Source organism: Anastrepha ludens, chromosome 3, assembly GCF_028408465.1.
Source record: "Anastrepha ludens isolate Willacy chromosome 3, idAnaLude1.1, whole genome shotgun sequence".
In the NCBI taxonomy this organism is placed as follows: Eukaryota; Metazoa; Arthropoda; class Insecta; order Diptera; family Tephritidae; genus Anastrepha; species Anastrepha ludens.
In genome coordinates, this window is record NC_071499.1 from 131,797,839 (window position 1) to 131,823,607 (window position 25,769).

The following is a 25,769-nucleotide window of genomic DNA, read 5'->3' on the forward strand; positions in this document are numbered from 1 at the left end:
GCTTTTATCTCTTTCATAGTTGCTTCTTCTGCATTCGCCTTCAATTAAATTACTTTTTAAGCACTTTCTATATATATTTTTGTTAATGTATCTTTAAGGAAACGACGTTTCTTCCTCTACTTTACTTGTAATTGGATTGTCAAGCGGGCACGTAATTACCCCCAAAAGCACTTGACTCTTTTATTTTTTGAAAATATATCTTTAAAGAAATTGAAATTTATAGTCAATTCCAGAATATTAATGCAAATAGCTTCCTAAGGGTCTCCTTCAAGTCACATACTTCACACAGTCACATATCAAATTGTGTTCTGGGGGTTCTGGGGAGTGCGACAAGCCTCAAATGTAACCTCATATTTTTAGTAATGGCAACGAGACAACTTATGCCTTATAACGAACAAGTAGAATATTTTGATTTATTTTTAGTCTGCAATAAAAAAGGCTTTTACAAAACAAAAAACGGAAAATTCACTAAAAGTATCCATGTAGAGGCACGCGGTTAAGCCCAATGTACCTCAGTAGATGCCATAGTGCAAAACGATGCCATAATAATAATAATAAAAATATTTACAAGCCAATCAGCCTTGGCTTCACGTACCACAAAGCAGCCCCGACGGTATGCCAAATGTCGAAACCTTTTTAAATGAAGCCCAAAAACATCCTACTCTACTCATTATTTTTGACCTTTATAGAATCCTTTACAGACCAATGCGCTATATTTTTAAGCAACAACAAACTGGCAACCCTCGCTATTTCTGTTGAAAATACTTAGCTCATACTAAAAATTACGCTGTACTCTCGCTGATATCTATAGAAGATCTCACTAACGCAGTTTCAGTCTCACTTGGATCGGCGGACATAGAGATATGGAATAAATAAATATAAATAGAGATATATAAATAGAGATAATAAATAATAGAAAAAATAGCAGTGCAATGTATGAAAAAGTAGATAGTTGTTTGGAAGAACCCATTAGCTTTAGACTTACTTAGGACATTTACATTTATACAAGCGGACCGTCTTCGATCTTCGCAGATCCGTCTCACATAACATAGCTGGCTTAGGTTTCTTTCTTTAGTGCGTTCGAAAAAGGACACCTGGCTAATAGTAACAGTGAGCCAAAGAAAGCAAAAAAAAAAATGATGTAGTTTTTTGATGCTTGATTTTTCAAATACTTTTGTATGTTATTTAGTGCGAATCAGTGAAGAACTCATCCTCAGGAACTATAATTACATTTTTTGATATTTCTTTTATTTTTTATTTATTGGCCAGCTTTGTCAACCTCTTTCGTCATTTAAATCAATATCTGTATAGTTAAATGACGCTCTGTCATATAAAGGAAAATGCTACAAAATCTCAATTAACCCAATTTAAGCCACTTTCCGTATTGACTTGCATTTTCTTCGCGCTCCGCACACTTCGCTCAAACATTGCTCTCGCTCGAATGCGGTACATCACTCCTTGAGCTAACCACAAAACTATCAGCTGTAATAAAATCAAAACACATTAGTTTGTGGCACAAATATGAGCACACTTGCAACTTGTATTTCTATTGCTTCTGTGGCACGAGCACCCTGAAGTCAAAGCTGCTAGTTCTGGACAAGTTAGTGAACTAGTTCATAGTTGACCCAAAAAAGCTGGTCCCCCATTGGGGCAAACTTCACCAATTTTGGATGTTGAGTTGAAAAAGTGAATAAAATTTGATAAATGGAAGTTTTAAAATTATTTAATATGAATTAATAATTTTAATATGAATAAATGTGGATTAAAATATTTACTACACAAAATTATTTCTATTGTATATTAATTTCTTGTTCGTCTTAATCTGATTTTATTTTTAAAACTATAAATTTGCTGAAATTTATATTTAATTTATTTAAGTTAAGTACAATTCTCCGTTGCTCAAAAACTTCGTTATCTTAAAGCATGCCCTTCGATTTTATATTATATGTGCCCTGTGAAGTAAGAATAAGTTGGATTTTGGGGATTCACTTAGTCGATGGTTGACTTCATCAATAATTATATGTGTGCAATTCGCGTTTTGTGCTAAACCAACTTTTTAAGCAATCATATTTATTCGTATAGTAATAGAAAAATATTTATTTTGCAGGCACTTTCGGTTAGCTATTTTGCAACTCGTCCCGCTCTACTCGCTTTCAAACTAGTCTGACTTCTGCCATGAACCACCAGTTCATGAACTATTTGTCGAATCTTTGCTAAATAGTTTAGCACTGCAGGATATGAGCACATTTGTGCATTTGCGCGTGTATGTGTGTGTGAGCGCATTGTTTGTTTGCTGATACACAACATATCGCAAGTCGCAAGTCAATTGCTTTCTGTTTTTGTTTTTCCAATTGTAAGCGGCTTAGTGACTGTTGTTGATGTTATTGTTTCCCTTTGTCGTTGTTGTTGTTATTATTGCTACTGCGGGTGTTGCTATTGACACCAGCTTTCATACTGCGGTTGCGGCTGCATTCTGTGGTTGAGAATTGTGGTGTGATATTGTTGGTGTTGTTCTAAATTGTATTTGCTTTTTGCCACTGTTTTGGCAACATTGCCTTTTTATACATTTTTGAAGTATGGCGTGTTGTTCTTTTTGGGATTTTTACTTAACCTAATACTTAACTCTACTAACCCAAGGCAATACAATGAAAAAGCGAAAAACAAAAAAAGTTAAGCGAGAAAGAAATTTTCATTATTCAACAGAGAATTTTTCTGAAAATTCCATGCCCCCACAGCTAAAAATATCAATCATTTGCGTGTTGAACTTACATTCGTGCAATCCTTGCTTGGTTACATAGATTCTTCCCACTCCTATCGCACACTCCTTGCTCAATCAGGCTTTGCTTTCACATACAATTCAACGTGTATTCATTTTGTGGTACAACAATCTTCGTGCCACTGGCCTACTAAGAATACTATCGCTAGTTTCCTTTGCCCCACCGCCACACCTTTTTCAAACCTTTTGTTCGGCTACCCTCGTTCGGCACAAGGATTTGTGTCATTTCTGCCAGTTTCTGTTTGCTTTATTGGCTTTTGTATTTGATTTTCTGCAATTGCCGCGGCATTTCACCGCCCGCCTCGCCACACTAGGGTTGCCTGTGTAAACTTTCGCTTTTGTTTATCGAATTTATTTATTTGACGTGTGCTGATTTTTCTTCATCGGCCTTTCGTAAATACAATCAAAAAATCGAACAACATTGATGAGCTTATATGTCTGTATATATCTATATATACATATATATGTATATGTGTAGTCCTTTGATATACAGAATTTCTTATAGCTGCTCCATATTTCATTCTCATATTCCTCCATAGCACTCGTGTGCCTCTGACGCACTGTTCCATTCCATTCTATGTACCTACTGGGCATATGAGTGATGATATTTGGTTAAGGTGTGCCGCAACAAATAAGGAAGACAAACATTTATAAAAAACAAACAGCAAAAATATCATACTTTACTTATATCATAAATGTGTGTGGTTACGTTGGGGCTGCGTTGGCGTTTTTCGTTAAAAAAATTTCCTGAAACAATTTTCCGAGCATAATTCTCGTGTAATTCTACTATGGAATATATACAATAAGATTTCTAACGGTAATCGAAATATAATACTTTTTACACATTATAAAAATATCAACATGCGACCAAAATTTGGAAAATTTGATTCAGCATGAAATAAATATAAAAAAGGGTAGTCTGCCGCAATTTTGTTCTGCAAAAATGATATTATGTAAAGAATCTTTCAAAAGACGCGCCTAGATGCGGTTTTAAAATTGGATTTTAGATTCATTCACGCTTCACTAGTTTTGTTTAAAGTACGGTTCTTAACAATCATATGTGAAAAATGGTAATTTAAATGCCGACTATGAGGTAAAATCTGCCACACAGTCGATTCATGAATGCCTAATTGTTGAGAACGTGTAGATACCGAGGTTGAAGGTTGTTCAGCAACACTTTGCGCTACAGCAGCAATAATATTGACATAACGTACAGTTTTTGGTCTGCCAGTCCTTTTCCTATCCTCGATAGAACCAGATTTTATAAACTTTTCACCAATCTTTGAATTGTCGACCCTTTCGCATAGTTATTTCCACCAAAAAACAAAATCACAAAAGGTACCATTTAAGTATTATTCGCTACTGACATTTAGACATCACTTTTGAAAATATCCTTTACTTCTTTATCTAAATTAATCTATACTATAAAGGTGAATGTCTGTACGTTCTCCGCGCATCACTACGAAACGACAACACCAAATGACTTAAAAATTTTTATACATTCATATTTTCTCCCAATGAAGGTTATAGGCATGCTTTTATGATGGAACTCCCTTCCCACAGCCCCCAGGCCGCGCCACCACTCTCATTCGTCACTAATAATCGAATATTTGCTTTAATTTAATCTAAAAAATCTTAGTTTTTCCTATTTCCCACTATTTATAGCACACTCTAGACTTCATAATCCGCATAAGCTGTTCAACTATGTCCCAAAGCAAAGCTCAAAAACGGTTTGAGATAGAAAATTAATAAAAATAATTTTGCTTGATATTTTTCTGATTGGTTGTTTTCATTTTATTCAACGAGGCATAGCAACGGATGCCGCGTATTGTAATATTATGGGTATTAATAAAAAAATATTTTCTATGAAATTATTGTTTGCAATTCTTTTATACACATATCTTAAATCCCTCAAAACGACTCCTACGCGAGCGGGGCCGCGGGTTGAAGCTAGTTCTACTATAAAAATCAAATTCTTAACCTGGTCTTTCTCGCTTCCATTCTCTCATTTCAGGTGCGGCTTCATGTATGGCGAGCTGACAGACAAGGAAACGGTGGCGCGCCTGGAGTTCACGTTGGAGAATCAGCAACAAGATCAATTCGAAATTTTACTCTACAAAAAGAACAGTGAGTAGAGAAGTAGAGGCAATCGAAATTAAAAAAAAAATTATTTGAGTAAGTTTTAAGAACTAAATACTAATTGCTAGTGAAATTGAAATTACGCTTTAAAGCATTGGAATTATATTTTAAACGAATACTTTCAAACAAGAAATGTATCGAACATTCAAAGGATGCATGAGAAGTGAAATGCCTCAAGTAGAACTCATTATACAAATTTAGGCTTGTAAGACTAGGCTTGTATATGGTATCATTTAACATTTGGTATTTATAATTAATTCGAGATTTTGAGATTAGTTAGATTGAAAAAATAAGGTAATGAATTCATTGAAGCTAATTAAATTTACAAAATATTTATCCTAAGCACTTGATGGGCTTTAAATCAGCTGTTTTTTAAGAGCTTGAGTACTTTTAGTACTTTTGTTATTATTATTTATTTAAAAAAGTAAATTAATTTCAAATTTAAATTTCTCGCACTAGCAGCAGAAGACCTTCGGCGAATCTTGGGAAATCTAAAATTATAATATAATAATAAAACATAAATATTATTGGAATGAATTTTTTTTATTATAATAATTCCACGGCATTCATTTTTTGAATATTGGAATGATATCCGGTTTATGTTCGCTGCGGCTACGAGTTGCATGGCCCATTCGATCAGTCAAATTTTTCACTACTTTTTCTTATAAATCTGCATAATAAATCTAAATGAGTTCAACCAGCAAAAGTTGGTCATTTGGCTTGAAATATTGCACGAGCTATATTTAACCGGGCACGTAAGCCAGGAACCTTACGAAATTGTTTCCCCGTAGTCGGAGGACAAAGGCCAATATTTTTTAAGTAAATTTCCTCAATTTAAAAGCGTTGCTTTGGCACTAAAAGATTCCTGATGACTTGTCAAACCTTGCTGAACGGAAATGTCAACACAGTTTGCTATTATCAGCTTTCAAATCATAGCTATCGATATCGCTGGTACTCATGCAGCTAAAGAGAGCACCCGATATATCGTCCCCTTAGTATTAAAACAGCCTATAAATTTTTTGATGTTTTGAGAAAATGAATTTCAAACTTTTTGTCGAAAGTAGCTCTCACTCAAATCTCGTTATGTCTGTAAATATTTATTATTTTTTGACTGACGTTTTGACCCACTTTGTGGAACTAGAATTTGACAAAATTTTGACCACATATAAAATCGACGATGGAGAATCCAAAAATTCAATAAAAAAATAATAGCCTATGAGCACATAGGCTATTGTTATACTAAGGGGACGATATGTAGACTTACGATTAGAGCTAAATAAAATAATAGGGAATGTTTAACATCAAAAAATTGCATACAGGAAATTTAGAAAAGCTGGTTCAAATAGAGTAAAGTCTATTTAAATATTTTGGGGTATTATATTGAATTCCCGCATGACCCTGGAAAAGCGAATAAGTATTGGAATATTAAGTGAACTGTAAATGTTATTTCGACAATTAGTTGTTCTAAAGTAATTAATTGGATCGCTAGAGCTGAGAATTTTTCCTCTTAAAATTAACAAAATTACATGACAGCCATTAGACGCCCCCAAAAATTTCATACAAAGCCGCATTTTAAACTAATTTAATGCATTATTCATGTAGCTGCGGCCCATAAGCAGGTGTTATGATTACATATGTATGTATGTATGTACATATGTACGCGCACAATAAACCTCACGCATGCGTACATTTGTGCGCTTACACTCGTAATGCCGATGTCAGCGAAATATCCTCATTTCGCGCGCCAACCAACTTTTTGGGAATTCTAAACAATAGGCGCTGATGAGCGAGCATTAAATATCGTACGCCAAATACAAGCAGACATCGACTAATGCCATTTCATGTGAGTGCAGGCATGCAACAAAAATGTATACCTCACCGCTAACAAACAAATTTATACCTATAATGCGAGTATTCTGCTTAGCTAACAGCCTTTGTCTATTTTGCCGCCGAGTATCTGCTTAATAATCTCTTACATTCATTAGCTTTGTTGTGTGCCTACACACCGGCGTGTAGCTATGTTGGTAACCCTTGATGTATGTGTGGGTGTGCGCGTGCTTGTTATAATGGCACTTGCTGCAAATGTATTCGCTTTGAATTTAGTGCGCTTTTCCTATGCAACGTGGGCCATTAAGTGGGTTAAAGTGGCCCATTAGGTGGTATCTCAAATGTGAATGAGGTCAAAGCGTCCAATTTATATGCAAGCTTTCGTGCAACCGAAGCAGGCGTCAGGAAGGCCGAGGAAGTCAGGCTCCGGTTACCCTATTGCGAATAGCTAATCGTATTACACATCACGATAATCGGCTCGAGCACAGATGTTTCCCTCGCGCCGCAATTACTACTCAGCGAAGTGGGGATACATAAAATATTTAAATATTTCATTGTCAACGCCCAATTGTATGTTTCGCTAATCAAATTAGTGCCAAATATGTATGTATTTGTAATTGCATATTTCGTCCTACATAATTAATTAATTATTCACGGCGCAGGGAGTGGGCAGTTACTTATAACGCTCGTGCTCAATTTCATAGCAACTTGTGGCACTTAAATAGCACTTAAAGGCGCTTAAGTGGTTGCTTTGTGGCAACCAGCCCATCTTTTCAACGCTTTATTAAGTTATTGTAACCGTTTACCTGCAGGCGGCCGCGTGTATACCTTCCTGCCGCCTACATACTCCTCCCAACATACGCCGCCTCAATATGCTTTCTGTATTCATTGCAATTGAATGTGATTTTGTCATTTCCGTTTGCTGATAAGCGATGAGCGATAAGCTTTAAGCGCTGGAAATGCATTTTACTGATGCTTCCGCTGGTGCAGCGACACTCGCTGACATTGAAGCGCGATGGTAAACGGCGAGTGCTACTCAAAGAGAATAAAGCAAATTTGATTTTCGCGCAAAAAAACGAATAAAACAACTACAAATTGAAATTTGCATGGAAAATATTCTTTTACTCATTTTGTGCACTCAGGCGCTGTATTAAAGTGATATTCAATCACTTTTCTGCATTTTTCAAATAATTGTTGCCTACTTTTAGGCATGGAAAAACGTTTGTGTCTCACAACTGTTATTTTTAATAAAGCATTGTTTCTGTTGCTTCGAATTCATCAAGTTAAATTTAAAGTATTCAAGAAATTTAGTAAACATTCACCAAAATTCGTGAGGCATATCGAAATTAGCATTCACTCGAAAAATACCAACAACAACCGGCAGCGAATTATTCAATTAACGTGAACTCTCTAATTAGCAGCGTGTTTTTATTTGATTAACCTTCGCATATTTTACAATTGCATACATTTAGTGGCCTAAAGAAGGCGTGCAAACAATGCTACTGCATCAGAAGATGTGCCAGTGTCTACGTGGGCTGCATTTGTTTACTTTTTCAGAAATTGTTTAAATAATAATTAAGGTATAAACCACACAGAGGTTATGCAAATATTTCTGTGCATATTTTTAGGCGCATAATAAAATAACATGCGTGTAGTGCATTAAGTAAATATATAGCTGGGCATTGTGGGCATATTTTCATTGACTGAAACCAATGAACTGTAAGGAAAAGTTCAGTTTTTTACGATTTCATGGCTTATTTGCAGGGTATAAGTACATAGTGCAATAGCAAATAATAACTAAAAATTATTTAAATTCAAAATAAAGGCAGTAAAATGAAGTTCGAAAGAAAAATTCGGCTACGGCGGCTGCGGTTACGTAGTTGCCCATAAAAGATGAACAGGCGACTTGGACTAGGAGAATAAGAGTCTCCAGCCGTTTTATTATCAATTGAATGGATGACATAGACGAAGAGAGGCCGAGAGCTTTGGCATGAGTAGACGCTTGTCATTTCTTGAAACTTACGTTAGATTTGCTAAAATCAAATCAGTTTCTTAAAACTCTCATAGGGTTACTTCTCATATAAAACCCTTGCGGTAGCATCTCAACAAAAGTTTCTTTACATTTTTTTTTTGCCAGTATGCATGACAGGCAATGACTTACGAGTGCATTTCGCGCAATGAAATATTTTCTCATAAAAAACTAATTGCCGCTGGTAGAGGCATACAGCTGCAGGTTCTTCCATTTCAGTCAGTGTTCTCTTAAAACACATTATTTAGCATTTATGTACACTCACCATTATATGTGGATGTTTGTTTGCTCCTGTCCACCGTATGCCAATATTTATATACCATTGTGTATCTCCTCAATTTTCTGTTGCCAGTTTAGTCATTTGCTGTAAATTTAATCGGAATGGAAGGCATTAAAAGTTTGCGAGTTGCGCGGAGTATTGACGGTTGTAGTGAAAGTGGTAGCACAAGCGAGAAAAGCGATATTTGCAGCAACAAGAACACGACTTTAAAAATGCAAACGAACAATGATAATTTAATGTTGAGTGCAGCATGCAGCCATGCAGTAACTTGGCTTTTTTCTCGGTATGACGCAGGCGACAACTTCGTTTGGGGCTGTTTGTTTTTCTTTGCAAAGTAAGCAAAACGCTTAATTACTAAACATTTCAAGTTGGGAACTATTCGAGTAGAAGTTGTGTTAAACTTTGGTTGAAGTTTCTTTTTTCAAATGCGCATTACTTCGCGTATATGCGCCTTGAAGTAGGCAGCATGCTCTGCCGGTAAGACCTACGAACTTTTGCGCTTCACATGTGATTGTTGTTGATGTGCCATTAACTCGGCAAGGCAGCGCAATACTTATGCATGCACACGCATGCAAGGTTAGTTAAGAGAGGCACTACTCACCCGCTTTGTCTCCTCCCTCTCTCTGGCTTACATTGGTACGGACTTAGCTGCTCATAAATATGCAAGTTAAGTTGCTTGTTGCAGGGGGTGCAGTTGCGCTCAACAACATAAGCTCTTACCAACACTAACTTGCGGGCACATGTAACCCATACATTTATTATTAGATTTTTAACACATGTTTTCAACTTGCCACACACACATGCACATGCACACTGATACAGCTTCTAAGGTAGTTGATTTTATTTTTAGCCAACGTCAAATTTAAATATGCAACAGCATAAATTGTGCAACTTGCCACTTGGCGTGCTGTGGCAGTGGTGAGTAAGAATAGAGGTTTACGCTGGTGTGCGTATTTTTGCTAACAACACGGCAATCGATTGCTTTAAACACGCACACACACAAGCAAATGAGTTGCATGCGGGCAAATTGCCGGTAGCAACCAATTCTTACACAAAAATATGTATTTAGCGCGCGTATAAGTAAGCAGGACGGATGTATGTATGTATGTGTGAGTGTAAGTGAAGCGCACTCATTGCTATCGTTAGTGCAACAGTATCGAGCGACTTATTGTGGTTGCTGGTTGCGTGTGTGTGTGCCCTCATAGGTAAATGAAAGAAATGCTAATAAAAGCACTGCAGAAAATATTTAGCATAAAGCCGACACAAAAACAAAATAAAAAAGTGCAGCTCAAGAGCAATTAAGCTAAGTGGCATTAGTAAAGGGTTAATTGCCTTTCATATCTCAACCACTGCACTAGTCGCTTATAAATTATCTGTTTTTGCTACAAAGTAATCAGCATTATTGCAACAAACAGGCAAACATACTCGTACATACAAAATAAATACATAAATGCACATACACAATTGACGTCATCAATGGCTAGGCAGTGAGAGCGCTTTATTTTATTTTTGTTTTTGCTTTCATTTATTTTTTTCTTTTACGAATTTATTTTCTTGCTTGAATTAAAGAAAGTAATAGACTTTTCGCAGTTTTTTTTAATTACGTGGTTTTCATATTTTTACTAATTAAATTTTTTTTTTAACATACCATTTTTTATAATGTGCTGCTTTCCATTTTCCCTTTTGTCTTGCAAATATTTATTCATCTTTTACCACATTTATTATCCTCTTCTTTTTACTCTTTATATTTTGTTTCAATTATTTGCAGGTGCTCAATGCGGTTGTGGGATGAAGCAATACGCAAAGCCGCACGCAAGTACAAAGCGGCCGGTTGACTCAAAGCTGCAGCAGCTAATGAAGAATGGCAAAATAGGCAAATACAATTAATTTTGTATAAATGATAAAAGACATTTTTATAAAATAAACATTTTAGTTAGACTAATGCAGTAGTAAGCTAGCAAAGTTATTAGCGATCATAATGTCTTGGAGAAATACCCCCAAATGCCTGGGTTTCTAATGAAATAATAAGTGAATATGGAGATATATATTTTACATAAAAATATGCGGCATACCTTTGCGAGTTGCTTACTTTGAGATTTTAAAATAATTACTTACTGACATCAAAAACCCTTTATTAGCTATCTTGATCGACGATTGTAAAACCAGAAATTCCACGAAATTTATGTAGGAAAAGCCTCCCTTTTGGACAGCACTTACAGACGCGAAGAACAGACCAGAGCACTGTTACCATGGGTTCACGTCTATTGGTTATATTCCTGTGAGTAATGGAATGGAATTGTGGGTGGCCGAAAATTTTTTAAGCACTCAGACAATACTTACCATTCCACTTATGGACAAGATAGACGATTTAAAGGGTAGGGTGCGAATGGTGGGCTGGGTATTCATTGGTGGCTGGCTCTATCAACTCTCCAAACTTTTTTAAGAATTTCAGCAGTTTATCTGGGGAGAGAATGCAGCTCGTCTATTCATAGTATATGCGAAAAGGTGCCGTCTCAGTCTGGCGTAAGCCGGACGACAGCAGTGAAAATGCTCTGTGAAGTAGCAATGCATACTGTTTGGGCTGTAGTTTTGCAGAAAGGATTTTTTTTAATGCTAGGAAGGGCTGAAATTTGTATGCACAAAATCAGGATCAGCTTTTTAAATATTTTTATAAAAGTCAAAAAGTTATTTTAGAGAATTTTGCTTCACAAATGCTTAGTCTCAGATTTGGATACAATTATTTACACACTTCAAGTTACGTGGCTGTGATGCGTAATTTGTCAGAATTTCTAATAGAGAATGAGTATTTTTAATAGCCTTCATGCCAGCCACATATCGATATGAAAACGTGCAATTTTTAGCAAATAAAATGTTGTGTTTTCGGTCGTCACATTCGGAAAACTTTAGCAAACTTTTCTTTTGCCATTCGCCATTTTACATCTTCATTTTCGCCTTCTCTATTGCTCATTTGACCTATAATCATATGGGAAAGATATTCGCCAAAGTTTTTTATTGCTGCCTTCTTGACATTATCGCTGCTTTTGTGTGTAATGATTACGGCGCAAATTGGGAAAGTATTTGAGTAAACAAAAACAGCAAAACATGCCAAGAAAAAGGCCATAAAGGAGCAGAAAGTTGAGATAAGTCAAACGAAAGTTGGTAGAAAGTGAAGAAATAAGGTCGGTTATGGGGATAAGCGGTGGATATATCTATTTAAGTAAAAAAAGTATGTAATTTTCTTCAAATCGGAGGTCTAGTTGATTTTGAGGAAAAAATAATATTATGAAATTGTGTATGCACCATTTAACACCACATTTTACAGTATTTTTCCTTTTTTTTTGTGAAATTGGGAAAAGTTTCATAATTTTTCTAAATCCATATAATTTTTAGGCTGCATTTTTGAATGTTTTTTTTTTATTGTGAAATTGGTACAAATTCCATATTTTTCCTAAAATTTCTTCGGTTTTGGCCTGACCAGGCATTTTTGATGGTATTTGTTTGTGAAATTGTTAAAAGTTTCATATTTTTCCTAATTTACATCATTTTTTTGGCTTCAAATTGGGACTGAATTATTGAAGTTAGAGAGTTTAAGACCAACTCATGCTTTTGTCGAAAAAAATTATTATCTACAAGTCAATTGGAGCAACTTTTGCACTCACTACAGTAAATTGCGATTATCCTTATCGCCGTAAAGTAATTTGTCTGGTCTTCAAGCTCTAAAGAAAATCAGAATTTGTGTTTATTTTTTGAAATTAATTTAACCCTCACCAAATTGCAACTCTACTATCGCCAAACTGTTCGCACTTCACTTTATTATTCCATTTCATAGTGTGCTCTGCATAAGCAGCAGCTTGTTGCTGCTCACTTTCGCCTCCTAGCAACTGGCGCCGCTAAATATGCAATACAAAGTCTCACAACGCACAGCTATACCAAGGAAATTGTGACGTTCACCAAGTATTCCCTATTTTTTAATGAAATATTATTTTCTTTTTTGGTGCAATCAAAGCGTTCGATAACATTTTTTGTAATAATCTTAATACAAAAGTTGATTTGAGTGCGAAACATAAAATAAGTCAATTAATGTCAAGTGTCAATTTATAGAATTTCTTTTTAATTTTTGCATGTCAAACTGAGTACAAAATATGACCACTTGTCACAATAATATTAAATTTTAATTAGATCTCTGGAATTATTATTATATTATTCAGCTTTAATTAAAATTTCAACAGAGAATCAATTAAACAACGCCTCCCCAAAGCCATCTGCATATTTGCCGTCGACCATTTGAGGGTCACTCTATTTTCGAGTTCCCATTAAACCCGCACGCACATATGCATTTGAATGGAAAATTTCGTAATAGCCTAAGGCATATGTATAGGCGCTAATCGCATGCACCAACGAACTTGTAATTATTTGAACACAAAATCTTATTGAAAAGGCTCAAATAGAACACAACTACAGTTGCAGGTGACATTTCAGGTCTGTTTAGGTTATGACAAAACCAAAGGCAAACATTGCGTGTGGGCGTTCGAATGGGTGTAGGTGGAACATAATTTTGGTGAATTGAAAATGGGACTCACTAAAGCTTGTCAATCTTCTCATGCCCGCTAATCGTAGAAAAATTCTTAGAATAATATTTATGGCTAAGAAGCTCACAGGTTCAATTTCTAGCGATTTCTTCTTTCTAACCTTTCTGCCCCTTTTTGGATATCAGAGCACTTTAAGGAAATTTTTTTTAATTGTGAAACGAGTTGCGGCCTAATTACTACGATTATGTTCTTACTCTCATTTCAATACTTTGAATATATCGGATCCCCTTATTTATTTATTTTTTAATTTTACCATCATTGAGATTATTCTACTCCCTTTTAATAAATGATTGACGATGGTATATTTCAAAATTTTCATTCAGCTGATGCATTTTACTTTGTAGGTAAACCATACGTCTGTCCAGTCCCCCTCATGTCGGTTGGGTGGGAACAAAACATTCGTTGAGTTTCCGATTATGCAAACTATTAAACCTCAGAATGGCCAATTGAGTCCAAGATTTTATAAATTCTTTTAAAAGGGCACACATTTGAAGAAATCTTGGGATATCGTCAACTATTATTTTGCACATTCTCTATAACCATCTTAATATTTTTAAAACCACCGGAAGATGACTGCCGAGAATGAGCACAATTCCAGAAAAAGTTTTTTCTAATGACGGTCGCTTATCGGCATATATTTATGTGAATATATATTTATGTATTTTGAAAACCTTGAAGAGACATTTTTTTATGTTATTGTATAAATGAACTTTATGTGAAATCTAAGAAGTGTATTAGGTTTCAGGTAGAGAACATCAAAAAAAGAAAAATATTTCTTATCTAACTTCACATTCCACTTACTTTCCTCCTGCGAAATTTTACGCCTCCACTCGCATAATCTTTTTTTTTTAATTTTGACGTGATAACGTCTTATAATTCGATTTAGCCGGCTGCACGCACGAAAACATGTGTCGTTATTTTGCTCATGTGCCGTTACCTTGTTTGAACTGCAAGCCTACTTGAGTGAGCATATATATGTATGTATATGCGCATTTGTATATAAATTCACATACATATTTGTATTTGCATATGTCTTCTTCCTGTGTGCATGGTAATGAACCATTTCTCTGTTGACAATAGGACGATGATAGGAAAAGTAGGAAATGAAAGAGGGTGTTTCGAGTGTAATGTGTCTTGAAAACGCAAATCGATGATGTTGCCTCTTAGTGTTGTTGACTTATTAACATCTGAACACAATCGAAATTGAACATATCTTTCATGAATTTAATAAATGTTTCGTCATTTTTCACGTTTGTGTAAATGTATTCAATTCCAATGCGATTACATTTACCTTCTTCTCTATATCCATACCAAATATCTATCAAACAAATAAAATTAAAATTTTCATTCCTTAAAACCTGAATGCTACCACTTTTTCAGCCACTTAGGCCGATTGACCGCTTTTTCCATATTTACCAAATTTATTATCATTGTGTTGGCTAACATAAATTGAGTGCGTTTGCGGTTGCATGTTGCATGTGGCACTGATTTTGGTTAAATAGCTTGCATTCATATATAAACAAGTGTATCCATGTATGAGTAAACATAAGTACGTATAGTTAAATGTATGCGTATGGTTGGGCGCAGTGAGGCAGATAACTTTTAGGGCTGTTTGTTGACCGTTTTAAGTATGCTAGTGTGTGAAATTGTGTGTGCTTATTGGCTGTATTGCTCAAATATTTATTTTAGGCGTATATGTTGCAGTGTGTGATAAGCCTGCGGCAATTACACAATTTTTAATTTAAATTTTTTCGGAAATATTTTTGTTTATAATTCCATGTAATTTTGTGCAAAATTTCGAATTGGTATGCAAATGAAAAAATGCGAATGTTCTGTTACGAAAAGTTTAACGATTGGCTTCTGAAATATGCCAAGAATTCATAATTGGTTCGGAAACCAGGTTTGCAATACTTCGAAAAGCACAGAGAATTCTATATGAACTCCAAATGACAAGGCAAATGCGAAAATACCAAAAATTTGTATGTCATGAAATTAAAGAATGTAAAACAAACTTGTTTGAAATGAAAATATAAAAAAGTGCCACATTTAGTTTTAAGTTTTGAGTTTCATGCAAAAATTTTGGGAAAAAAGTTTCAAATATTTACTTTCTGTTTATATTTCCCTTCAGAAGTTTTCGGTTAAGTATAAGCTGAGACTCAGTTTAGGCGGGAATTGCTTAATTTGCTATTGATCATTTCTCTAATTCAGTTCAAAATTTGCCTTTTAGTTCAAGGTATCATCATAAGCTTAAGCGTAGACTAAATTATCTGAGTCGAAGTTGATCTTTTGGCATCCAATTTTTTTAAGTTGTTTTCAAACATTTCTCTGATTCAGTTAAAACTCTGCTATTGAGTTCAAATTCCGACTTTGAGTTCAAATTCTGCCTTTCAGTTCAAATTCCGCCTTTGAGCTCAAACTCACATTTTGATTCAAACCTATTGAGTTAGTCAAGTTATATTAATCAGAAAATTGTGTCTAAGCTTACTTTTTATGTACGAGTCTAACGACCAATATGCGGGGAATTTTTGCAAGAAATGTCTTACTTACTGATAGCACTAAATTAGGGCACTTCCCAGCTCCGTTTCCTGTTCAATAGCATAACTAAGAATTTTTCACTGGTGAAATGTGAGCTATTTACGCTCAGACTACTTAAGTCAAAGAACACTATGCTATGCGATGTTATGTGTTGCTATGCTATGTTTAACTAAGCTCTGCTATGTTTCAAAATTTAAGGTTCTCGATTGAGATCTATGTCGCATTTTAACGTCTTAAATTTGTAACATGAAAATGACTGAAACGACTCTTGGCCTACAGGAATTTAAGATTGTTTTGAACCCCTAAAAAGTTTGATTCACTTCAATTCTTAAGTAAGAAATTGTACCGCCCTCCTTTTCTTTGAGTTTCAGTTTCTGTGCTTAGAAAAAGCTTTGCCGACTGACGTCACTTTATCAACCATCGCATGAAATTCACAAAAACTACCAAAAAAGGTCTAAATATGAAATTTCATCACCAATCAACATTTTTCATTAACCCTAAAAGGATTTTTTCAAATTAGTAGCAATGCTGCATTTCTTATTTGACTTATTATTTTATTTATGGACGGACATGCGGCTGCCAATTTCACTAAAACAATGTTGTCGTTGCCATTGACTGGAGAAAGCACAAAAAAGTGAAGGCAGATAGTCACCTGGAGTCAAGGAAAAACTGTTTCACTTGAGCAGAAGCGCAGTAGGACTTTGGAAGAACGCCAATGTCAGGGCGAAAACATGAAATAAAAAACGTCATTATGTCAAAGTGTGGCAAGCAAAACACAAAAATAGAAGAAAATGCTTAAATTTATTAGCAGCTGAAAACTGACTGCCTTTGGTGGCACTTAACTGCTATTTGACATGCCACGGTACCAACAGCAGCAACCAAAGTAGCAGCAGCTGATGGCGGCAATAGCAAAACGAGTATCAGCGCTGGCTACAAATCAATGGCCGCCGCTATTGCCCGAGGCAAGCGCTGTTGATTGGGAAAATTTTCTTGTTTTTCGCGCCTGTACCAGCGCTTGCTTCCTCAAATTGCGCCCTTTTTTGTCTTTGAGCGAAATTGATTAATTTTTTTGGACATGGGCGTTACAATTTTCCGTCTCTGTTTCCTATTCCTCTCTCTCTCTCTCTTTCGTGTAACGCCGCCGGCGCTTGCAGTAACTGCTTTTGTTGTTGATGTTTTTGTGCCATAGAAAAATTGATTTGTGTCAACACTCATGAAATTGATGACTTTTTCTGTTGTTTGTAGGCGCGGATTGACCTTCATGGCCGAGCGTGACCTCAAAAAATAATGAAAGAGTAGCGCGAAAAAAGGTGCAAAATTGGCGGCGACGGAGCATAGCAAAATATTACGAAATCCCACTGCAGTGCAGTTTTCCAAACAAAACAAAACAAGGAAATGCGACTTCCACAAACAAGGTTTGGAGGCTCTGAAACGAGTAGCTGTGCATTCATAAAAAATAAATTTAAAAAATTGGGCGCATGCAAAAAATAAAAATAAAATATATAGTAATAGAAACGGGGCCCTGCGACATGCAGCAGCTTGTGTGGACAGCAGCTTCGTTAACACACCACATTGCCACACATTCGCGCTCTTTTCAGAGACCTTAGTATGGTTTTAGGCGCTGTGCCACTATTTCATGTGTTCATGTGTGCGTTTGTGTGAATGTGTGTTGTGGCACTGTGTTTCCTTACTCACATGCCACGCGGCACAGTAGCAACTGTTGCGGCGCGAAACTTTCCGGCGGTAAACATTTATACACACACACGCGCTCTCATGTGAACAAACCTGCATGAAATTGGGACTGGTAGGCAGGGGAGAAGGATTAAAAGCGGCAAACAGGAAACTGTGCTAGGGCTGGTCAGTTGGCATACTGGCAATTAAGAGCGCGCGCGTGTAAGTAGTTAACTGTGGCAGTAGCATACTTTAGGGAGCTCACAAATTTTTATTAATGGCTTGGTCGTCTTTGTTAATGAATTAGCTGTGGTACACAGCATAAACCGTATTTTAGCATACTAATTAAGAATTTTAGGTCACATGCAAAAAATGAAGCCTTTCAAAGGCGTCGAATTTTTTCACGAAAGAAGAATTAATAAAACCATGTTTTTAGGAGCAGTAATTCAGGGACACTTTCAGCAAATGCAGCCTCAGCGCGTACAACACAACATATTAATATTTCTGAAATAAAGAATAAATATGTTTAAGGAAGTAACTAAAAACATTATAAAAAACATTTAGTTCACATCGAAAAAGGTTCAACATGTCCAAAAAAAATTTCAGAATTGTACAAAAAATATGCAAAAACCTTAGCATTAATGGATGTTTCAAAAAACAAAAAAAAGTGCGTGTAGCGTAGTACACATAACAGAAGTGAAACTTTCAAGGCAGACAAAGAAAGAGGGAGAGACCCGAGAGAGAAAAAATATATATCTAAATAAATTCACAACATTTGCAGAGAATATAAATAGACAAAATTTACAAAAACCGGAGAAGGGTCGACCGGTGGAGGTAAACCCCGGACACAAACCGTGGCAACAACGCGCACTACTCCGAGCGTTTATCACCCGCACAAACGCAACGATCTAGGACCGTAGAACTTTATAGTACGCACAAGCACTAGCCAGGAAACGAAAATAAGCGCCAAAAAATAGGCACCAAACAAACACGTCAAAAAATTGGGACCAAAAAACGCTCCAAACAGTAGGCACCAAGCAAATATAACGCCAAAAAGTAGGCACCAAAAATATATTTCCTACATGTTTGCACGAACTAACAAGCGCCAAAAAGGAGGCAGTGTTATTTCTCAGAAAAATAGCCTAGAGTGTATCTAAGATACATATAAGGTATAGCTCTCTCTCTCCTTTTCCTATACGTTATATCTTTTTTCTCTCTCGCGAAACTAAAGTGCCCAAAACGCTGCATGGCCCGAAACTTTACTCTCCATTCTCGCTCGTCCATCGACGCCTAAAAGTTCACTTCAAAAACTTTATTTCGAATCAGAAAATCCAGAAATTCTGAAGCTAAAGGCATTTTAATTATTTAGAAATTCTAATAGAATGACAAATTTCGATAAGAATAATTGAAATCTTACAGACCGACAAAAAAAAATTCTAAACTTGTGAAGTCTTTATTGAACTTATCCTTACCAAATTTAACGTCTAACTTGAAGAGAGCTCAAAACCGACAATTCTATGATGTAAAATGTAACCCAAGTTCAAACAATTTGGGCTTCAGTTACATGAATTAGAGATACTCGTACTAAAGTTTATTCAAGGCCTTATATGTATTATTACTGCTAAAATTTGTTAGCTAAAAGAAAATATAGAAAATAGTTTCCTCCGGAAAAATAAAACCCATAAATTTAAAAATTCTGCCCCAAACCAATCGAAGGCCAATTTGCGTTCGTTTTCGAAACTTAAAACACGAGTATTTGAAATTTCATGTAAAAAGTAGTCAAATTCGAAAATCAATTTCGTCTATCTCTAATTCGTTTGCTTCTATTTGCCCTCCACAGAAACCCCACTATGGCTGCTGCTACAGGTTGCGCCCATACGCAACGAAAGGGATTTGGTTGTGTTATTTTTGCTAACATTTCGGGACATCACCGCACTGAAGCAGCCAATCGACAGCGAAGACACAAAGGGTGGTAAGTAAACAAAATTAAAATAAATGTAGATTTTTTTTTTTTTTTTTTTTTTTTATTAATACTATCTTAACTCTTGAAAAAGTCGCAGCTGATTTACTGAAAATGTGAGCAGTGAGGATCTTACAGCACAAGCTCTTCAAATATGTGTTGAAGACATTTTTTTTAATAATAGCGAAATGCTCAATGAACTAACATGGAAATGTACAAATTAAGCGAGACATGCCCGCTCTAACTAATTTGAAATTTTATTTTGGTATGGAACTAAACAAAGGACTTCACTACACTCATAACAAGTCATCGCTCCAGAATTAGTTATGAAAATTGAAGGCCAAAGTATATTTAAAGGCACAGAGAAGTATTCAAATTCCTCCTAAAAGTTTTGATTTATTTTTGAAATTAATTACAAAATTGCAAAGTAATTAGAAAAAATACTTGCTTTAGTGGCAGATTTTGAAAATTTGCGTATACTGGCCTTGAGCTCATACATAAAAATACGAAAATTAAAAAAACAATTGTATTTCTTTAAAAATATTATTAAAAAATGGGTTTCAAATACGTTCGAAAGCATAAAAAGGTGCATACTTTTAGGAACAATACTATGAAATTGTTTTCTGGAAAATGTATACTTTGGTTCTTCAGTCTTGGTGCATCTCTTGCATGCGTACAGAATTCTAAAGTACTATTGCCCATTTTTTTCTCTAATAAACTTTTCGAAACTAGAAAATCCTATAGATTGAATACGTCTGAAAAATATTTGTTATTATTTTTTTAATTTTTCTTCAAATAAAAGTACTTTTACAATAAAAAACTACTTGCGTACGTGGGCTAAAAATTAGTTTAGATACAATTAAAAACTATTAAAAAATGGTCCAAAAATTATAAAATAAAATTTGATAAAATTAAATAAAAAAGAAAAATTCAATAAAATAAAAATAAAATAAATTAAAATCAAAATAAAATAATAAAATATAAATATTTTTCTATTACACCAAACGCCTTTCCATCCCATAGAGGTAGAAAAGGGCTCAAAATTATGAATGCCCTTTCAATTGCTTTTAAATAAATAATTTTTCAGAAAAAGTCTTAAAAACATGAACAAGTTTTTAATACACGTCCGATTTTTTTTTTGGTTTTATTGGAAAAATTAAAATTTCAGTAAAATTCGGAAAACAAAAATTTTTATAAATTGGTCTAGTTTCGAAATTCTCGCTTATATTTTTTTTTTGGTTTTTTTCTTTTCTTTCTCTTTGTTAAAATTGGCTTTGAGCTTATAATTGGCTTTAATTGCTTAAACTACTTGATTTCAATTTATTTGCTGCTCGCAAAGGCAAACTTTCAACAAAATTTTGTAGATTTCTGTGCAAATAAAAATTTCCGCAAATTCGAGTTTTTTAAACCCGCCAAAAAATATGTATATACATACACTAAGTCTGCTAAGCACCAAATCTCTGCATCAGCGTAGTGAACAATTAAGCAACACTTAAAGTTCGGATTTGAAACTTCAGCAACAAATAGGCAAATCGACAGCACCCGAACAAGAGCAGGGGCACAACACTCACTACCAAATCGGAATCACTTGTCAACTCTCGAAAATTTCTCAAATACAAAACTCAGAGGCCTAAATGATTGCCAGTTAGTAGAGAGTTGTCTTAGAACTCCAAAGCTGCAGCTTTCTTCCACAACATTTTAAACTCTTTTAAGACGATTCGCTATCATTTAGGCAAATTTTCCATATAAACTTCACCTTAGCACTTAGTCTCTTATGCGCTCACCGCCTGTACCTCTCGTATATTCACCTCTAACTATTGTTGGATTTTTGCCATTTTCTAACTATTCCGTTATATTTTAGTTGTCGTTGTTGTGTTGTGTTGTTGTTGTTAATGTGAACTTTTTGATATTTACTCTCAAGTTTTAGGTTTATCGAAATTCGCCAAACTGGCGCGTTCGGTGACACGCAGCCGTCAATTCAGCGCACATCTGCCAACACTGAAAGATCCAACGAAGCAATCGAATTTGGCGCATGTAAGTATGACTCAAGTAAATATCGCGTATGCAAATGACAAAGTTGCAAATTGATTAAATTACTTTTGCGAACATCATGAAAGCCATACATTCATCAATTTAAGTCGAAATTCCAAAGGACAGGCTAATTTTTTCATATTTCGTATCACATTTGAATTTCACAATCAAGGATACTTTTTCATATTTAATTATTAATCTACTATCTGTTCTATCGGCTATTCCATTTCGCTTTTACAGATGATGTCACTTAGCGCCGATATTATGCCGCAGTACAGACAAGAAGCGCCTAAAACGCCGCCACACATTCTTTTGCATTATTGTGCATTTAAAGCAATTTGGGATTGGGTGATATTGTGTTTAACATTTTATACCGCCATTATGGTAAGCTATAAGTGTAATGTCGTAAGCGAGCAAATGGAAATACGCACACAAAGGCATAAATAAATAAATTGACGAGATTTGAGGGTCGTTGGAATTTTTTGGGGTATACATATGGTTGATACTTTGAAGTCAAAATTACCTAGCAGAACTGGGAGGTTTACTATAATTTACTTTAATATTTTTGTTATAAAACATTCTTCAAAATAAACAGGTGGAAGAATGCTTAAAAATTGTGAGAGTTGGTGATCCAAAATAGTTTTTAATTACAAAGACTTTAATCTTCCATTATTTTGTAAACTGCTTGTATACTCCTAACATTTAAGCACAATTTTAATATAATTACGCTACTTTATATCAAAACTTGCTCTACAAATTTTGTAATTTTTGTTCTTTTAATTTAATTAGTTCATTTTTTGCCATCAAATGTGAATATAGAAGGAATTTAACCTCAAAAATATTTTTTTCGACTCAGTTTGGCTTGGGAATAACAAAGCTAAAACGTTGGCAACCTTATTTTAGATGCCCACTAGATCTAATACCCACTATTCTTTCTGCTTACGTTATTGGAATAGCCGAAATTGTCAACTTATTCTACATTCTCAGCTGATTTTCCAAAAGTCATCGTAGTGCTCAGGAAACCCTCGAACCTTACACCGCATGCTTAGCAATAATTGCAGGGTAGAATAAAATCCTGCTTATTAAACACTTTTTTTATGACTTATCACTTTACTTTTTGGCTTATTAAATAACTATTATGATAAACAACTTTATTGACGCTTCCGAAGTATTTTCACAGTTTTATTTATTTATTGATTTATTTACTTGGAATATAATTATAAATAATCAGACTACAAAATCAAGGCAACTAGCGGAAGAAGGTATTTACCATTTCTAATCAGTGCTTTAACGTTTGCAATACATAATTGTGTAAAATTTTCATTTCTCGCGAAAATGTGAGAGATTTCGAAATACATAATTAGCTGTTCAACCATCCTCAGAAAAGGTTGCAAGAAAATTATCCAGCAGTTTTTGAATTATAGGTATAAAAGGACATAATAAATGAACTTTCCAAAGATTTGGTGGGGCAAAAGTATTATTCGCACTGCTTTGGTGGGTCTCTATAAATCTAATCTTTTACATACGATAAAAAAAAATTTAATAAAAAAGGAGTAGTAAGAAAACCATATACCATAAAAGCACACAGAAACAAAATGAAAACGTTGCATAATTTTAAGCACAAATGCTTCAAATCGAAATCTTTGTACTCTCTTTTTATCTTTTGCAAATTCGCAGTGGGTGTCGCGTTAATATTGCATAGAAACATTAAATTCTCAACTCATGTCATTATTTCCAATTCGATCCATTTAACCTCAAAACTTTCGCGCTGGCCTTATCATCAAAAATATACGTCCTATGCATGCACATTAAACTACCGCTTTTATTACATTTGATATTCAAAATGTTCAAAATTTGTGCTTTGAATGTGGATTCTATGTGCAGTTACAAACACACGAGCAATTTGTTAACTCGTGTCTATGTGGGAATTATTAAGTAGAACCCCATGAAGCACATCCGCCTGTTTGCACTTGTATGTAGGTGGTTAAGTGCAGGCAGTAAGCTAACATTTATGTGCTCGTGTTCTTCTTTGTGCATAATAAATGCACCCAGACCACTGTGGTTCCTCTGCCGCGAGCAAATGGTTTCTCTCCAATCGCTGAGGGCTTGGAATCGTGCGATTTGTGCACTGAAGTGTAAATTATCGCCCCAATAACGAGGTCGAGAGAAGTAAAACGGTGCACATAAACCCAGCGCACAAAGGTGTGGGTTTATGTGTTTGCACTTTCAAGCCGTTAGAGGCCCCAGGTTATATGGAATGCTCAGCTCGGCTAATGTTGATTTCGAATAAAATTTCCGACACTTTATGGCAAATATGCGTGGATTAAAAAACGATTTGATATCTTCTAATACCATATTATTTGTTTTGACTTTTTTCGTTAGAAAATGTATCAAAAATATATGTCGAAGCATGTCTTTAATGAATAAATGAGTAAATATATTTTTTTTCGTTAAAGTCGTTTCTTGGGTTTGTCTATACTTGACATATAGACATATATATTTATATACTTGCACTTATTCAATCGTTTTTCTCTAAATACTTGCGCTTGTGCTCATGCCTTTGCCGTTTGTTTACCACTTGGGCACTTCATAGGTACCACAGTGCGGATGAGTAATGCGGTTTGTTGCGGTTAAATTAATACTTTGCGCTCGAAGCGCTCAACACACACTCATATTTACTTGTGTGTACCTATACTCTATGTTTACACTTAAGTGTATATTTACGCACACAATCACATCTACTGTTTACTTTTAAGTAAGCAAGAAAGAGGAGAAACATTAAGTACATCGATTAAGGCACAGCCTCAGGGCCCTCGTGCCATTCATTACACGCGTACACATACGCCTAAAAAACCTACACCGCAGTGTTTGTGTGCTTGTGTGCTAGAAATCGAAGTCATGGGGCGTTGCTGGTGGTTAAATAAACTCGTAAATTATATCTTACGCGAACGTTGAGTGCTGTTAACATCATAAAGCAAGCAAATATTCTCGAGAAATGTTGAAAATTAGGCGAATTGAAAATTGGAGAATGAGGAAGAAAAATAGGTACTTTTGCTCTTGGAAAATATTTTTTTTACTAGTTTTTGAAAGGTAAAAGTAAAAGTAAAAGTATTATTTTGTGATTAAAATGAGTGCACTAGCTGGAGAAGGGCGTTCTTAAGTTGAAACGAGAAAAAAATTATTCCTTGCGCAAGCCACAAATGACTCGAGTGCTAGCAGTATATTAAGCATCACCATCTGCACTGCATATTTTCAGTCTTCTACAAAAAAACTTCTCCAATAATAGAAATGAATATGTCGTTATGCGATATATGGAACGATCGAAAGAAGCTAAACTCTTTCAAATAATTTTGGGCATCGAAACTTTCAGATCAGAGGATTAAAATAATTTACATGCTAAGCCGTTTTTTTTTTTTGCAAATAATACAATAATATACAATTAAATAATTAATTACACTAAGACCACTCTTTCAATGAAATTGGGGTACCACTTTTTTTAACAGAAATTCAATAGCTAAGAATAATGGACATTTTTCAATTAAAAATTCGTATTGAACAAAGTAACAAAAAAGACATGGCAACGTCTTTGTTACTCTAGAATTTCTTTAGTAAATTTGGATTAGTAAATCTCGTCACCTGTGTTGACACTGGGAAAAGCAAAGCTCAACTTGTTTTCAGGTATAAATTCTTCTACCTCCTCAACATTAAAATTTTGTGTGCCTATTTCATTTGCAAGTTGGTTTAACCATAATAAACTAAATAGAATTAAAAAAATATATTTTAGGAATACTAATAAAAATAAAGAAAATGTAAAAAAGAGAGAAAATTAAAAAAAACTCTAAATATTTTGAGATAGATTTTTAGTTTTCAAAAGATCACCTATTGAAATTTTTAAATATTTATTATAAATAGTTTAATTGCACTTCTAATTC

At 34.8% G+C, this 25,769-nt stretch overlaps 1 protein-coding gene across 13 annotated transcripts in view; it reads left to right on the forward strand.

The window, feature by feature from the left end:
* Positions 1-25,769, forward strand: part of LOC128859310 (potassium voltage-gated channel protein eag) — a 180,798-nt gene that overhangs the window by 134,580 nt on the left and 20,449 nt on the right. For 10 of the 13 annotated variants that reach the window (XM_054096198.1, XM_054096205.1, XM_054096203.1 and 7 more), the window contains 5 exons: positions 4,791-4,903; positions 10,820-10,924; positions 19,687-19,818; positions 21,728-21,840; positions 22,078-22,221. In XM_054096198.1, coding sequence (XP_053952173.1) covers positions 4,791-4,903; positions 10,820-10,924; positions 19,687-19,818; positions 21,728-21,840; positions 22,078-22,221 — 607 coding nt within the window. The remainder of the gene's footprint in view (positions 1-4,790; positions 4,904-10,819; positions 10,925-19,686; positions 19,819-21,727; positions 21,841-22,077; positions 22,222-25,769) is intronic. The other 3 variants (XM_054096204.1, XM_054096207.1, XM_054096208.1) reach the window with 1 other exon arrangement.